The sequence below is a fragment of the Pantherophis guttatus genome, chromosome 10, assembly GCF_059756535.1.
Source record: "Pantherophis guttatus breed Tessera chromosome 10, ASM5975653v1, whole genome shotgun sequence".
Taxonomy (NCBI): domain Eukaryota; kingdom Metazoa; phylum Chordata; class Lepidosauria; order Squamata; family Colubridae; genus Pantherophis; species Pantherophis guttatus.
This window is the reverse complement of record NC_142072.1, coordinates 24,774,377-24,791,626: the sequence shown is the minus strand read 5'-3', so window position 1 is coordinate 24,791,626 and position 17,250 is coordinate 24,774,377. Positions and strand designations below refer to the sequence as shown.

The following is a 17,250-nucleotide window of genomic DNA, read 5'->3' as shown; positions in this document are numbered from 1 at the left end:
CCATCAGGTTATTTAGGTAAAGGACTGACAGAAACTGAGAAAATTTTCTTCTGAAATTGCTTTCCAAAAACGAAGCTCACTGGACCTTTGGCTTCAATATCAGGCAAAGAAATCACAAACACTCTTACACACACATCATTCTGTTGTTGATTCTTACATGCCTAATTCTTACATCTGAGTATGTCATGGAGGATAATAATGTAATAAAAGTTTCCTGTAAGTTCTGAAATAAATCTTCTATATAGAATTAGGTGAATATCTGAGACGTGTTTTGATGAGGCTGAAGGTGGAAAGGAAGGCAGGAAGGGAAGGATTATAAGGGGGAAAGATTCATTTCTTTCTCTTTCCTACATACTTTACTTAATTTCACCCCAAACATCTACTCAGAGTAGGTTGGCTTCCAAATAACTAGAGCTGCAATCTTCACTCCTATTTTGGGCTCTGGGCTCATGTTTCTTATAAAAATGAAACACTATTAATAGACATCCAGGGGTGGTTCTGCTGGGGGTTTGCAGGGGTTCGGGAGAACCTCTAGCTAAGATTCTGTGCAATTCGGAGAACCCTCAAATCCCACTCCTGGCTGGCCCCACCAACCCTGTCCCGCCCCTCCCAGGAGTCCCCACGTGGCCCGTTTTGGATGCAGGTAAGTGCAGGGCACACACGGAGGCATGGGGAGGGCGAAAAAACCGGGCCTACCAGAAGTTTGGGAAGGCCGGAACGTGCCCATTTCCAGCCTCCAGAGGGCCTCCAGAGTCTGAGGAGACCATTTTTGCCCTCCTGGCGGCTCAAGAAAAGCCTCCAGAGCCCGGGGAGGGCAAAAACACCCCCCCACACACAGTGAGGTGCAGGAGGCTGACTGGGCCATGCCCACCATGGCCACGCCCACCCAGCAACTGGGCAGAGAACCCCTTGCTAAAGTTTTTGAAGCCCACCCCATAGACATCCCCTTAAAAGACAGTGGCACCTGGAGATAACTCAAGGAAGTAGTAACTATCCATCCTTACCTGTGACCTTCCTCATCAGAAAACATTCTTCTATATGTGTGGAGCAGTCATGTTTTTGCCTCTTGGTGATAGTGAGACCAAAGTTGACCAGGATAGAAAAGGGTTGGTAGGCAGAGAGCACTAGATATTACTGGCATCCTTTACGGGAGCCTTTCCCAAAGTTGCTGTATATATCTCAATTTCATTTGGCTGGAATTTAGGAGTATCAATCCACCACATCTAAAAGATGTTAAGGTTCTACACTTAGGCAAGAAAATGCACAGGTACAGTATATGTGGTACCTCATTCAATAGTAGTAACTGTCAGAGGGATCTTGGAGTCCTAGTGGACAGCCACTTAAATATGAGCCAGCCGTGTGCAGCAGCTGCCAAAAAAGCCAACACAGTTCTGGGCTGCATCAACAGAGGGATAGAATCAAGATCACATGAAGTGTTAATACCACTTTATAATGCCTTGGTAAGGCCACACTTGGAATATTGCATCCGGTTTTGGTCGCCATGATGTAAAAAAGATGTGGAGACTCTAGAAAGAGTGCAGAGAAGAGCAATAAAGATGATTAGGGGACTGGAGGCTAAAAGATGCAAAGAATGGTTGCTGGAATTGGGTATGTCTAGTTTGATGAAAAGAAGGACTAGGGGTGACATGATAACAGTCTTCCAATATCTCAGGGGCTGCTACAGAGAAGAGAGAGTCAAACTATTCTCCAGAGCACCTGAGGGCAGGACAAGAAGCGATGGGTGGAAACTAATCAAGGAGAGAAGCAACCTAGAACTACAGAGAAATTTCCTGACAATTAGAACAATTAATAAGTAGAACAACTTGCCTCCAGAAGTTGTGAATGCTCCAACACTGGAAGTTTTTAAGAAGAGATTTGATAACTATTTGTCTGAAATGGTATAGGGTTTCCTGCCTGGGCAGGGGGTTGGACTAGAAGACCTCCAGGGTCCCTTCCAACTCTGTTATTCTATTCTATTCTATTCTATTCTATTCTATTCTATTCTATTCTATTCTATTCTAAATATCCATGGAATAGATAAAATCTGCCCTCCAGTTATTTGGAGGCAGCCCCAAAATTGGGCAGGGGCTGCTTGTTTGAGCCATTCTGAGCTCAAATAAAAGACATAGAGACCAGACCATCTTCCACCTATGCTCTAGGGAACAGGACAGATGCCAGAAGAGTATTTTACACCATCTTACTCTGCCCCCAATCCTATTTTTCTCTCTGCATTCATTTTCTGTTGAGATAATGTTCCTCTGAACTTAACGGATCTGACCTTGTGGGTGAGGTGGTGGGACTTCAAGTACATGCAGAAGCGCATTGTCACCATTTTCACACCTCTGTGCATATGAAGGATCATTAGGAGATGGTCTTGCTAGCGTTTCATTGGCAAAATTAAACCATTCCCCTTTCTCTCCAGGGCAAACCAGGGACCCCAGGCCTGAAAGGTGAAAAGGTAAGTATAAAGAAGCCAGGATCAAGACAGAGCTTCAGAGGGGAAATCAACGTTGTGAGTCTAATAGCATTGAAACTAGATGGGGACCTTTAAAAAATGGGTCTCTGAGAAAGAAGATGACAAACAAGGTAGACTTCCCTCAGAAAGTTTCTTTCTGAGGTTCTTAGGAAACTTCACCATTTGGAAAAACAGGCCCGTTTTTCTCTCTCTCCAGGCTCCAGAGCCTTTGTAGGAGTCTGGGGAGGACGAAAACAGTTTTCCTCACCCTCCAGAGGCCCTCCGGAGGCTGGAAACAGCCCATTTGCCAACTTCCGGTGGGACCGGAAGGCCTGTCTTTTGCTGTCCCCAGGCTCCAGAGTCTTTCTAAGAGTCTGGGGAGGGCAAAAACGGCTTTCCCCACCCCCGCACCCCTGGAAGCGCTCTGGAGGCTGGGAATGGCCCGTTTGCCAACTTCCGGTCCCATGGCAAAAAGGTTAGCCATCACTGTTCTAGGCTGTTTTTCAATTTCTACTCTTCCAGGCCTGGAATTCTGTGGAAGCCATACAAGATTAGTCAGGTGTTTCACACTGCTGGAACATCCCAAAAAATATGATCAGTGAGGCTGAACCATCACATGGAACAGGCTCTTCCCTGGTATTAAATTGGTGCAGAGATGCACAATTATGTAGTTATACATATGGACATTGGCACCTGCAGAAAAGGTAAAGGGGTACAAACAATGAACCACATATTATGACATCACAATGTAAAATCTATGTCTTTGGGTAGAAAATATACAATGAGCTGTGCTTGCGTGGTGACATTGTAACCTGTGTTTGGGACCTCAACCTTGTTGGGGATGCATATGATTGCTGCAATGTTGTTTCCAACCATTTCCATCCATATAGCAAAGATAGGAATACAGAACATGCTAGGATGGATTATAGTTTTTTTTAGTACTTTTACTCTTTTGGGGGTGGGGGGTGGGGTTTCCTTTGCCTAGTGTTGTTGGTTTCAGTTCCTTTGTATTCTTTTTCCTCATTGCATCTTTATGTTTTTTCCAACAGGGTGATCCATGTGAAGTTTGCCCCATTATTACTGATGAAAATCAAATCGGCATCCCTGGGCACCCAGGAGCCAAGGGGGAACCTGGACCACCTGGAAAACCGGGCAAATCAGTGAGTCCCCCTTCATATATTGCTTTGTTCTTTGAGGTCGTGGTGGGGAAGCCATCCAGATGCTCTTGGAAAAGGGGAATTTGCTGGGCTGATTAGCTAGTGGAAATGACTTCTGAAGCCTACCATGGATTCTTCTTTCGTTTCGTTTTTGCAGGACAAACCTGGGCTTCCAGGAGTTAAAGGCAACAGGGTAAGTGTTGGATTCAGCTCCTGCGAGGAAAAGAGAAAAGGAAGAAGAGATTATAGGGTCCTTAGTGATGCAGTGGTTAGAATGCAGGGAAATTTTGCCCACAGCCTGGAGTTTGATCCTGACCGGCTCAATGTTGACTCAGCCTTCCATCCTTCCGAGGTCAGTAAAATGAGGACCCACATTGTTGGGGACAATATGCTGACTCTAAACTTCTCAGAGAGTACTGTAAAGAATAGAATAGAATAGAATAGAATAGAGTGGAATGGAATGGAATGGAATGGAATGGAATGGAATGGAATGGAATAGAATAGAATAGAATAGAATAGAATAGAATAGAATAGAATAGAATAGAATAGAATAGAATAGAATAGAATAGAATAGAATAGAATAGAATTTTTTATTGGCCAAGTGTGATTGGACACACAAGGAATTTGTCTCGGTGCATACGCTCTCAGTGTATATAAAAGAAAAGATTTTTGAATTTAGTAGTTCCAGTTTTAAAAGTATGGTGTAGCTAATCTTAGGCTAGAGCAGATCAGACCCTTGACTCCAATTTAAGTTGGGAGATGGATTGAGTTATTGAACATTCAAAGGGGCACTTATCAAAATCCACCTTTTCAGTCCACAGCATAAGATGGAAGTCACATTCTTTCTTTTCTTTTTTTTAATTACAATGCACATTTTCAATTTAAAAATAATACATTAGGGGAACGTCTGCCTAAAATGCACCAGTAGGCCTTATGCTAGAGAAATGAATTGCATTTATCTTATCTAAGTAAAACGCTGTAATAGATGGCAAAGTTCACTATCTCTGGGCTCGTCTTGGCATATGGAAGGTTGTGTACGGAATTTAAAAGGAGCAAAGAGTAACAAGCAGGAGTTGACAAATATAGCTAAATATATTTATGTATTTATGTGTGTGTCTTTGAAATGAAGAGAAAGGTAGAAATTAATAGTTCAGAAGAAAGGTGGGGGGGGCTGATCTTGTGGTATGTAAATGATGAATGAATGCAGGGAATTTACTGATGTACAATTTTAGCCTTTATGTTTAATTATGAATGGGAGGGCTAAAAGCATGTCGGTTGGTATGAATTAGTGGCATTTTGGTGATTATGGATGCATATGAAAGTAGAAATCGATAGACTGCTGATCAGCTCATGTTATGCTCCAGTGAATAGTAATAATGGAAGAATTGGAGATGACTTTTGGGGAAAAATAGTGCAACCTTCTGAATGTATATGACCCAGGACAGATAAATATTCATTTTAGCGACTTGCTTGGATGGCTGGAAATAAGATGAGAGAGAACAGAAAAAGGGATTGCGCCATTAGGAGACTCAATAAGGAAGGAGTAAGGTGAATGTTTGGTGAGCAGAGACATGGCTGTTGGCTTCAAAGACAGGATTTAAGCATAAATCTCTAAGCACACACTTGGCAAGGGAAGAAGTGTAAATCTAAAACAATGGCTGGTTTCATTTTTTTAATGGTTATCTGTTGATTAGATGGACAGAACGAAAAATAAGTGCTACAAAACCCAGAAGAAAGTAATATGCTGTGGCTTATTAATATTTACCTAGATACAAACATTAAATCTTGATTGCAGAGAAAGATAATGATAATGTTCCCATTACTTAGCTAATGAATAATGAGCTAATGCGTGTTATCTACCCCAGACAGAAGCATCTGCAGGGAATAGTAGTAACTGTCAGAGGGATCTTGGAGTCCTAGTGGACAGCCACTTAAATATGAGCCAGCCGTGTGCAGCAGCTACCAAAAAAGCCAACACAGTTCTGGGCTGCATCAACAGAGGGATAGAATCAAGATCACGTGACGTGTTAATACCACTTTATAATGCCTTGGTAAGGCCACACTTGGAATACTGCATTCAGTTTTGGTCGCCACGATGTAAAAAAGATGTGGAGACTCTAGAAAGAGTGCAGAGAAGAGCAATAAAGATGATGAGGGGACTGGAGGCTAAAACCTATGAAGAAGGGTTGCAGGAACAGGGTATGTCTAGTTTAATGAAAGAAGGACTAGGGGAGACATGACAGTAGTCTTCCAATATCTCAGGGGCTGCCCCAAAGAAGAAGGAGTCAAGCTCTTCTCCAAAGCACCTGAGGGTAGAACAAGAAGCAATGAGTGGAAACTAATCAAGGAGAGAAGCAACTTAGAACTACAGAGAAATTTCCTGAGAACAATTAATAAGTGGAACAACTTGCCTGCAGAAGTTGTGAATGCTCCAACACTGGAAGTTTTTAAGAAGATGTTGGATAACCATTTGTCTGAAGTGGTGTAGGGTTTCCTGCCTGGGCAGGGGGTTGGACTAGAAGACCTCCAAGGTCCCTTCCAACTCTGTTATTCTATTCTATTCTATTCTATTCTATTCTATTCTATTCTATTCTATTCTATTCTATTCTATTTGAAGAATGGTGATATGTGGATGGGTGTCAAGATGACATTCAGAACCATGTAATCAAATCCCCAGCTGGATGTCCCTGATCTCGGATTATAAACTAATGTGTATAGGAGATGACCAGGCTGAAGCTGAGGGAGGAGTCCAACGTGTCATAAGTCATGAGTCCCTGTGCACCTGCAGAAGCTCTAAGTCCAGCCCACCTTGAATGTCTCTCTTATCTCCCGCTCATTTGCTTTGACCGTTAGTAGTTCAGATTCTTGTAGAGAGATTAAGCTTACAATAAATCTTTATATTCATTTGAACTGCCTGAATCTCCTGATTTCTCTGGCACTTAACAGTCTGGCTCTATAACAGAACAATGACCTGATTTTTTACTGCATGTCATACTTGGAAAACCAGTGATGAAATCCAATTTTTTTTACTACTAGTTCTGTGGGCATGGCTTGGTGGGCATGATGTGGCTTGGTGGGCATGACTTGGTGGGCGTGGCAGGGGAAGGATACTGCAAAATCCTCATTCCCTCCCCACTCCTGGGGGAAGGATATTGCAAAATCTCCATTCCCTCCCCACTCTGCGGCCAGCCAGAGGTGGTATTTGCCAGTTCTCCGAACTGCTCAAAATTTCCGCTACCGGTTCTCCATAACTTGTCAGAACCTGCTGGATTTCACCCCTGTGAAAAACCCATAGTTATTCCTATATTGAAGAAGTTCACATTAATTAATTCAAAATCACATTCATATCTTTAAACCATATTAATTTCCCCAAAACCATGCTAAAAGAACTTAGGGCTATTAGACCAGACTAGAACAATAATATGGCAGAACCTGATCTTATCTATAAGTGTCCCCTCTGTTGTTTTATATTTCCTGTATTATTAACAGCCAATCCTTTTTAAATGTTTTCTGAGGTGTCGAATAAACATGAAAAAATATTTTGCTGGTCTAGTTCATTTCTGCAGCAGGAACTCACAGTGTCTTCTATTGCGGTCACATGATGTCTCACTTAACGATTGCAGGTGTTTGATTTAATGTGGCAAAAAATAATAATAATTTGTTACTTTGTTGTTGTTGTTGTTAGTTGCGAAGTTGTGTCCGACCCATCGCGACCCCATGGTTAACTTTCCTCCAGGCCTTCCTGTCCTCTGCCATCCCCCGGAGACCATTTAAGCTCACGCCGACTGCTTCAGTGACTCCATCCACCCACCTCGTTCTCTGTCGTCCCGTTCTTCTTTTGCCCTCAATCTTTCCCAGCATGAGGCTCTTCTCCAGTGAGTCCTTCCTTCTCATTAGATGGCCAAAGTATTTGAGTTTCATCTTCAGGATCTGGCCTTCTAAAGAGCAATCAGGGTTGATATCTTCTAGGACTGACCAGTTGGATGGCCTTGCAGTCCAAGGGACTCACTCACAGGAGTCTTCTCCAGCACCAGAGTTCAAAGGCCTCCGTTCTTTGGCGCTCAGCCTTTCTTATGGCCCAACTTTCACAGCCATCCATTGCAACTGGGAAAACCATAGCCTTGATTATACGCACTTTTGTTGTCAGGGTGATGTCTCTGCTTTTTAGTATGCTGTCTTGATTTGCCATAGCTTTCCTCCCAAGTGTCTTTTAATTTCTTGGCTACATCTGTGGTGGTCTTGGAGCCCAGGAAGATAAAATCATTCACTACCTCTATTTCTTCCCCATCTATTTGCCAGGAATTGAGAGGGCTGGGAGCAGTGGTGGGATTCAGCCAGTTAGCACCACTTCGGGAGAATCAGTTGTTAGCTTTCTGAAAAGTTTGGTGAACTGGTTATTGGAAGAAATCATTAGGGCAGAGAACCGGTTGTTAAATTATTTGAATCCCACCACTGGATGGGAGCCATGATCTTAGTTTTCTTAATGTTGAATTAATGTTTACTTGTTACTTATTTATTTAAAACATTTATACAGCCATCCATTTTACTCTGGGCGTCTCCCAACCAAAAGTTAAAATGACATAAAAACCGTTGATGAAGTATAAAACTAAACACATTAAAAACCATACGTCTCACTTAATGACTGCAGTGCATAATGATGAATTTTCTGATCCCTACTGTGGTTGTGAAGGCTACCTATAAGAATAAGGAGAGGTAAACGGCATATTCTTGACCATTTCCGTGAAATATTTTGACAGGCGTGCAGAGTCTGTGAGAAATTCTCTTTCTGACTGCTTGGGCATTACTTATTAATTAAGATAACAGCTGCCTCGCCAGTTCACGAGGGAGCCCCATAGACCGAAAAGGCTCCTGACTTGGCAACCTGCATGATGGATTGGATTCTAAAGTGAAAGCAAGCCAATTGCTAGATTTGCTGGAAGTTTTTCCTGTCCCTTTTCAATAAATCCTGTTAAACTCGGGGAAAATCTACTTTCTGTTAGACAGGGTTGCCAAGAACTTCACAACAGATGAAGCAATAATTCCATGTGCAATATTTATGTTTTTATTTGTCAAATTTATGTAGCCACCCATCTCACAAACAAGTGACAGCATACAACAAAGCAGAAAGACAGTAAAGTTGATAAATAGTAAAAATAGTATCATCATAATTGTGTTATCAAAGCATTTAAAAACAATAAAAGACAAAGCAGAAAAGGAAGAAATATTAGGTGAAGATACAGATGTTAGTAATAATTAATAATACCATCAGCACTGGCACGTTCCCCATCTCTCAATTGCAAAAGGTAGCTTTACTGGGAACAACTTGCAGCCTGCAACGATATCTATAACCCATCAAACATCCACATCTGCCTATCAGGTTCTTGGGAAGGATTTGATAGGCGGACAAAAATTCAAATATAGTCTGAACATCTGGCTGACTATGCAACAAACAATAATTAATAATAATATAATAATTATATTAATATAATTCACCTCAATAACTCATCAATCCCTGGGGTACCCAGGCCTGATTCCAGACTTTGAGGGATTTTTTTGAAAGTCAAAAGTGATGATGCCAGCCTCACTGGGAGGGAAGGATCGCAATAGCACGTAGACTTAAGTACCACTTCACAGTGCTTTACAGCCCTCTCTAAGCAGTTTACAGAGTCAGCCTATTGCCCCCCAACAATCTGGGTCCTCATTTTACTGACCTCAGAAGGATGGAAGGCTGAGTCAACCTTGAGCTGATGAGAATCGAACTGCCAAACTGCTGGCAGCTGGCAGTCAGCAAGAAGTAGCCTGCAGTACTGCATTCTAACCACTGCGCCACCATGGTTCCTATGTGATATTGCCATAAAGCAGGCACCACAGCAGAGAAGGACTTGGCAAATGTAAGTCCTTGGCCAACAGTGCCCACAATATACCCTCTCTGCTGGATTTGGTGGAAGTGGCAGATGTCATTGGGGAGAGATGATCCTTCAGATAATCTGATCCTATACCATGCAGGGCTTTTAAAGAGCAGTTTGGTCCAGGGCTTAAGGCACCAGGCTAGAAATCAGGAGATGGTGAGTTCTAGTTCTCCTTAGGCATAAAAGCCAGATGGGTGATTTGGGCCAGTCACTCTCTCAGCCCAACTCATCACAAGGGGATTGTTGTGGGGAAAATAGAAAGTGGAAGGTGTGTTGAATATGTTCCCCACCTTGAGTTATTTGTAAAAATAATAAAAAGGCAGGATATAGATTGATAAAAGTAAAAACCAGCATCTTGAATTGGACCTGGAAGCAAACTGGTAACCAATACATCTTGAGAAGCAGAGGTCTAACATGTTCTGCCAAAAACGCAAAACTGCCCTTGCCACTGAATTTAGCAATAGATGAGGCTCCAGATACTCTTCAAGGGCAGACCCATGTGTACATTACAGCAGTCCAACTGAAAGGTGAACAAGACATAGGTGATCATGAGTAGAACCTCTTGATTTAGGAAAAAACTCAACACAATACGAAATTGTGGAAGGGTCCTCCTAGTTATGACTGTCACCTGCTTTTTGAGCAGAAGTCATGAGTCCAGAAGGAGCCTAGATTACACACGGGTTCTATTTGGGTCAGTGTCAGCCCATCCAGCATCCAAGATGGCAGAGTTCTAGAACCAGTGAGCACCAAACCCAACACCACTCAGTTTTGCCAGGGTTCAAACCTAGTGCTTCACATCCTGACCCCCGCAGCTTCTAGGCACCTAGAGAAGATATTAGCAACATAACCAAAGAGAGAAGCAACTTGGAATTAAGGAGAAACTTCCTGACAGTGGAATAGCTTGCCTTCAGAAATTGTGGGTGCTCCATCACTGGAAGTTTTTAAGAAGAGTCTAGACAGCCACTTATTTGAAATAGTAAAGGTTCTCCTGCTTTGGGGGGGGGCTGGATTAGAAGACCACCAAGGTCCCTTCCAGCTTTATTCTATTCTATTCCCTCTCCCCCAGTAACCATCTATTGGAATCAACCCCAAAGAAACAAGATAAATCAGCACAACACCATGTTGACAGCATTAAATTTCTGGATGTGCAGCTAACGAGTAGGCTTGTTTGGTGGCTCAACAGCGAGACACTGGTGAAGCGGGCACAACAGTGCCTGCATTTTGTGCATCACATGAGAAAACTTCATCATCCTCCCTCTGTCCTTATCACTTTCTATAAAGGGATGATCGAGAGCATCCTGTCATATTACATTACAGTCCAGTTTTGAAGCATTACCGCTTCAGACAGGAAGGCGGTGCAGAGAGTGGTGAGGATGGCAGAAAAGATTATTGGCAGTTCATTCCCTTCTATCCACGTTATAGCATACAAGCGTTGCTTGAGCAGGGTCCACGGGATTGTCTGGGAGCTACACATCCTTTTCACGATCTATTTTCCTTGTTACCTTCTGGGAAGGAGCAGAATACCTCTAGGTTCAGCCACAGTTTTGTTCCATACAGTATCAACCTTGTAACTCTTGAGCTTCTTCTTTCCACTATGTATTAAGATAGACAGTGATTAATATTTATATCTATATACAGTATATAAAAGCGAAAACCACTCACATATTAATCACGAAATCTCCAGAACCGTAAAGCCTACAAACTTGAAATTTGCCACGTATGTTCCTCTTGGCTTCTAGGTGCTCATTAAGAAAGGATTTTTCGAAATGACCATCAGAGCATTAGTATTTCCGATATTGTTACTAACATGCTCTGATGCTAAGGAGTTCTACTCCCCCTCCCCACCTGAAAAGAAATCTATTCCAAATGCAAAACACAAGCAGAGGAGAGGAGTTTCACTTTCAGTTTTACTTTCACAGCAGGAAGCAGCTTTAATACAGAACAGTTGAACTAAGCCACACCCAGCTTCCTTCCTGTCTCCTTCTTGCTCACACAGCAAATACTGTTTGAGTTTCCAAATACCCCTCAACTCTCTCACACACTGACAGGATGCTAGCCAGATGAATACTGATGGGTGCTGCGGGCTGGGACATTCTACTCCCCCTCCCACTCTGTTCCAACTGCCAATTGCATTATATTAACACACTCTGATGCTACAGAGTTAAACGTTCTACATTAAGTTTCAGTGTCAATTTATCAAGGCCGAGCACATAGTTTCATAGCGAAGCACAGGCATCCAGCTAGTGTATTTATATGTTAGGGTGTAGGTATATATATATGTATGTATATAGCATATCTATGTGTGTGTTAGGTACGTGTACACTTTGGAGAGCAGGCAACAGAATTTTATTTTTAATGTGTGTCAGTGTGCCCACAGAAAAAAAAATGATAATAAAGCCTATCTTATTTTATCCCCAACCTTTTGAGCCAATCTAGAAGGATATCTTGGTTAATGGTCTTGAAAGTCACTCACAGGTCAAGTGCAGTGTTGGGTTGCTCCCAATTCTGTCCGGTTCTTGAGAACCGGTTGTAAAAACGGTGGGAGGCTCCGCCCACCCGCCCTGATGTCACATTTGGTGATCTGCGCATGCACCAGTGGTGAGTTCCTCCCGGTTCGGCCCGGTTCCACCGAGCCAGTAGCGGTGACGATATGACGTCACCGAACCGGTTCTGCCCACCCCCCCGGCCCTCCTGTTATTCTTACCTTTTATTTGGCCCCACCCCCAATCTATTGCTGCCTCCCGAGTCCCAGCTGATCAGCTAGAAGAAAAAAAAACTGTTTAAACTCTTGCTGTGGGGCTTCAAAGGGCTGCCCTACAGCTGATCAATGTTATTTATTTATTTATTTATTAGATTTTTATACTGCCCCCTCTCCCGAAGCATTCGGGGCGGTGAACAGCCAAATTAAAAAACATACAATATAAACAATTAAAATGCGTTTGCAGTGTGGTGGTAGACCAGTGTGCTCAAAAAACAAATGGGTAGACTGGTGCCTCCAAAAACAAATGAGTAGACCGGTTCCTGCAAAAATAAATGAGTAGACCAGTGCCTCCAAAAACAAATGAGTAGACCGGTAAAGCTCTGCAAGCAGTTAAAAGCCTGGTAGACCAGTACCTCTGTTAAATCTTAAAGAATTGTCACATGACCATCAAGCCACGCCCACAAAATAAGCCACGCCCACAGAACCAGTAGTAAAAAAATTTAGAACCCACCCCTGACATGCACGTGTGCACTCCCTGTATGAACCGGTAGTAAAGATAAGTAGAATTCACCCCTGGTCAAGTGGGACAAGGGTGACTACACAAAACCCCTCCTCATCCATGCCAGTGATCATCCAGAAGGCATGATCCAATGGTGTTTCTGTCCACAGTATTCTCGGGGGGGGGGGTGTCTTAATAAAAACATGGTGATTTATTAAGTAAGATTTATTAAGTTCGTTATATATTTTGCTGTCAGCACAGTAGAGTACAGGTAGTCCTTAACTTACAACAGTTGGTTTAGTGACCATTCGAAGCTACCATGTCATTTAAAAATTGATGTATGGCTTTTTTCCACACTTGCGACCATCCCCTTGGTCGCATGATTAAAATTCAGGTATTTGGCAACTGACTCATATTTATGACGGAGGCAGTGTCCTGGGGTCATGTGATCCCGTTTTGTGACCTTCTGACAAGTAAAGCCAACAGGGAAGCCGGATTCATTTAACAACTGTGTGACTAACTTCACAACTGCAGTGATTCGCTTGACAAATGTGGCAAGGAAGGTTGCAAATGGGAGAAAATTCACTTAACAAATGTCTCACTTAGCAACAGAAATGTTCGGACCGGATCACCCAATTCGGTAGCGATGGCGGTGGGTGGTTCGGAGAACCAGTAGCAAAAATCCCTGTGCCCCCCACCCCACCCCCATGCCCAGCTGAGCCGCACGATCATCAGAGGCTTTTTTTTTTTTACTTTTAAAAGCATTTTTTCTACAACCTCTTCCAATGAAAAAATGTTTTTAAAAGTAAAAAAAAAAAGCCTCTGATGATCACGCGGCTCAGCTGGGATCCTCAGAGGCTTTTCAAAGCATTTTTTTCTGCAACCTCTTGGCCAAAGAGGTGATTAAAAAATGCTTTGAAAAGTCTCTGATGATCCCAGCTGATAGTCAGAGAGGTATTTTTTAAAAAGCCTCTCTGATGATCCCAGCTGAGTTGCCTGATCAGCAGAGGCTTTTCAAAACATTAGAAAAAATGCTTTGAAAAGTTAAAAAAAAAAAAATTGGCGATGCCCACCCAGTCACATTACCCCCCCACCAAGCCACGCCCACAGAACCGGTAGTAACAAATTTTACATTTCACCCCTGTCATACTTCGAGGACTACCTCTACAATGTACAATGCCCACTATACAATGTTCACATGTACTACACAATCTTGCTGCCATTTGAGTCAAGAACCCAATTATTTAGCAGTCTTTTTCTACATTCCTTTCTTACATTCTTTGCTTTATGTAATGCAATTAGTATTCTATATTAAGTCCATAAATTAAAATTAAGTTCCAATTTAGCCAACATGAAAGGTTTACAAAATTTGATATAGATTGTTTCTATATGTGATCAAGAGTTTCTTAACTTTGATCTCCAAATTTTCTTTTTTCTTTCTTTTTGCATGAAACATTTGCATTAATAAGTCCATAAATATATGCCTTAAAATATTTCAAACAACCATTACATTCTCAATTTTAAAAAAAAAAACCTTCAAAATATTGCTTAATCTATTTTAGTAAAAAAATATCTTTAATGATGAGGTTCTATCTAAAATGTTGCTGGATGATGATCAGATATTTCTGTAAAAATAAATATTGCATTTATCCATCCAATTAGCTGAGGATCAAAATAGTAAAAATTAATCAGGTTGAGAACACATCTAATAGGGAATTAAAAAAAAAAAGAATAGTCTTGCTGTGAAGGATTTAAAACTTGCCATACTGTTACGAAATTAAACTCCAGCATATAAGATTTTTCATGAATAATTGGTAATTTTAGCAGAGCATGTGAGAAAGGATCTAAGGCTCATTAAAATATTTAGTCGTGATTATCTGATCTAAAAATATATATTTTTATTTCATATCAAAAGAACTGATATGAGCATGCGCAAGATGGCGGTTGCGTGGTGAAGCGCTGCGGTGAGATGGAGGACTTTTCAGGGCCTTAGGGGGTACTACAGGGGAGCTCGACTATCAGCAACTCCTGGTTCAGCCAGATGGGTCTGGGGCGAGGGTTTTCAGACCTTCCTCGCCCCTGGACATTCCCGGAGTCGGAAGCGGCAAGGGAGAGTGGAAATTTGCCGCTCCGACGCTGCCGACGCTGCCGAGAGCTGCTGAGAGTTGCCGGGGGCCGAGAGCCGAGAGCCGAGAGTGGAGGCCCTGCTGGAGGGGAGCGGAGAGCGGAGCCGAAAGCTGAGGCATGGTGGCTTATCGGGCGAGAACCGAGAGAGGAGAGCTGAGAATGGAAGCGCTGCTGGAGTGGAGAAGGTTGAGAAAAGAGACCAGAGCAGTGCAGAGAGCGGAGATATGGTGGCTTATCATCGCGGCAGCGGGTTCAGTCAGTGGAGCTTGGGGCGAGGGTTTTTTAAGACCTCCCTTGCCCCTGGATAAGCCCAGAGGCATTGGCAGAGAACATGAAGAGGAAGGAGGAAGAATGGCTTTGGGGCAGCGAGTGGTGGCAGCCTGTTGAATTTCCACCTAACCCACTCAGAAACTGAGAGGAGTATAAACGGGTCTTGGGATTGGAGAAGAGAGATCCCCCCTCGGAATATCCTGGCGGCTGCAGAGGACCTGGAGGCCTCCTGTGACATTTAATGGAGGCTGGGGTCTGGAAGAACTGAGGAAAATAGAGCTGGTGGGTGACAGAGGGTTTTTCCCTCGTATGGATACCAGCCCTTTTTCCCCTCTCCTTCCCGGGTACTGTGTCCGCCTAAATGGGCTCATTATTTGCCCTAACTGAGGGAGTTCTCTCTCTCCCCACCTTTTCTTCCCCTTTTCCCTTCTTCCCCCTCCCTTCTCCCCCCCCCCTTTTTCATTGGGACTTACTCGGATGTGATCTTGAGTATAAGACTATGCCAAGGATTTTCCATCTTTGCCCCTGAAGTGACTCACTGACTGACTGATAGACTGATAAACTCCTCCTCTGACCATGAGTCAGCCAATTGATGCAACTGTTGAGGGGTCCTCTATTACATCATGAGTCTCGTCTGTCGGAGAAGTTTTTTTGATCCATGGCCCCCTGGGGGCCCTGCCGTGAGAGGGCGGGCCGGAGGCCGTTCCCATTGGATGAGATAATCAGGACCCTCCTACTGTCGTGGGAGGACAGTAGAAATACCAATAGTACATCAATGAACAAATGGCTGTGCTACATCTTTTGTGAAGTCCCCTGTTGGAGCTCCGTGCCTCCATCGCTGCATCTTGAAGATGTACACGACAGCGGATCTTCTTGCGCTGCGAGATTCCCCCCTCTCGCAGATGTGGCCCTCCTCACTATCGAGGGCCCACCTCAAGGACGGGTTTTGGGACCCAGAGAGGTGGCATGTGAAAACTAGGGGATTGAGGGGTTTTCTATTGAAATTTTTAGTCAAATTTTTAAGGGGTCCCAGGGAGGGGGAGTGTCAGATTGGAATTTGGGCTGTGGGTATGGGGGATAACCCACAAGGGGGAGGGTTGGGTCTGGCAGTGAAATGTGGCGTGGGGGGGTGGGGGACCCGGGTCGAGGGGGGGTTAGAGCTTGTCCGGATAGTTTTCTGAACATCAGTACTGTAGGTGGGAGGGGTAGATATGGCGGGAGCAGGGGGCCATATCGTGTTAGCACTCGCTGATGCTGTGCAATGCCAGGTCCGTAGTAAACAAAGCCCCCCTCATTTGTGATCTTGTTCAGGAGGGGGGTGCGGACCTGGCAGGTGTTACGGAGACCTGGTTGGGCCAGGAGGGGGGGTTCCCCTCGTTGAAATGTGCCTGCCAGGTTTCCAAGCATTCCATCACAGGGGAGGGGTGGGGGTAGCGGTTATTATTAAAGAAGGTCTGAGACCGAGGGAGGCCACCGTTCCTCAGACGGCCGGCTGTGAATCCCTTTTTGTGAAATGGGGTCATGGGGTTCAGATGGGTTTGCTGATCACTTACCTGGCTCCCTGCCACGTGGCAACAGCCCTGCCCGAGCTACTCAACATCATCGCCGCGGTGGCGGTTGATACCCCTAGGCTTATGGTCATGGGGGATTTCAACCTGCCTTCCGTGGGTGAGACGTCTGAGGTGGCTCGGGAGTTCATGGCTTCCATGACAGCTATGGATCTGACCCAGTTAATTCATGGCCCTACCCACACGGGGGGAAACATGCTGGATCTGGTTTTTGTCTCTGGACAGTGGCTGAGTGATCTTGAGATAGGGGATATAGTTACCGAGCCCTTGTCATGGTCAGATCACTCTCTCCTTTGTCTCGACCTTCGAATCGCTGCACCCCGCCGCAGGGAGGCGGAGCCAGTAAGATGGTTCTGCCCCAGGCACCTGATGGAACCTGACAGAGTCCAGATAGAGCTTGGGCCATTTCCTGAGGCTCTGGCACACGCCTCGACTGGAGACCTAGTGGCCGCCTGGGATAGGGCGGCCGCTGGAGCTCTGGATTGGGTCGTGCCTTTGCGGCCTCTGACCCGGCGCCGATCTCAATTGGCTCCTTGGTTTACTGAGGGGCTGAGGGAGTTGAAG

The 17,250-nt window shown here is 44.1% G+C and overlaps 1 protein-coding gene and 1 long non-coding RNA gene across 9 annotated transcripts in view; one reads left to right on the top strand and one right to left on the bottom strand.

The window, feature by feature from the left end:
• Positions 1-17,250, top strand: part of COL16A1 (collagen type XVI alpha 1 chain) — a 292,947-nt gene that overhangs the window by 163,953 nt on the left and 111,744 nt on the right. For all 8 annotated transcript variants that reach the window (XM_087876808.1, XM_087876807.1, XM_087876811.1 and 5 more), the window contains exons 21-23: positions 2,423-2,458; positions 3,505-3,615; positions 3,770-3,805. In XM_087876808.1, the coding sequence (XP_087732934.1) occupies positions 2,423-2,458; positions 3,505-3,615; positions 3,770-3,805 (183 nt within the window). The remainder of the gene's footprint in view (positions 1-2,422; positions 2,459-3,504; positions 3,616-3,769; positions 3,806-17,250) is intronic.
• LOC132711778 (uncharacterized) lies at positions 11,028-15,666 on the bottom strand. Its single transcript, XR_009622515.2, has 3 exons — positions 15,592-15,666; positions 12,226-12,281; positions 11,028-11,113 (listed from the first exon to the last, which is right to left on the bottom strand). It is a non-coding gene; the product is annotated as an uncharacterized LOC132711778 (long non-coding RNA).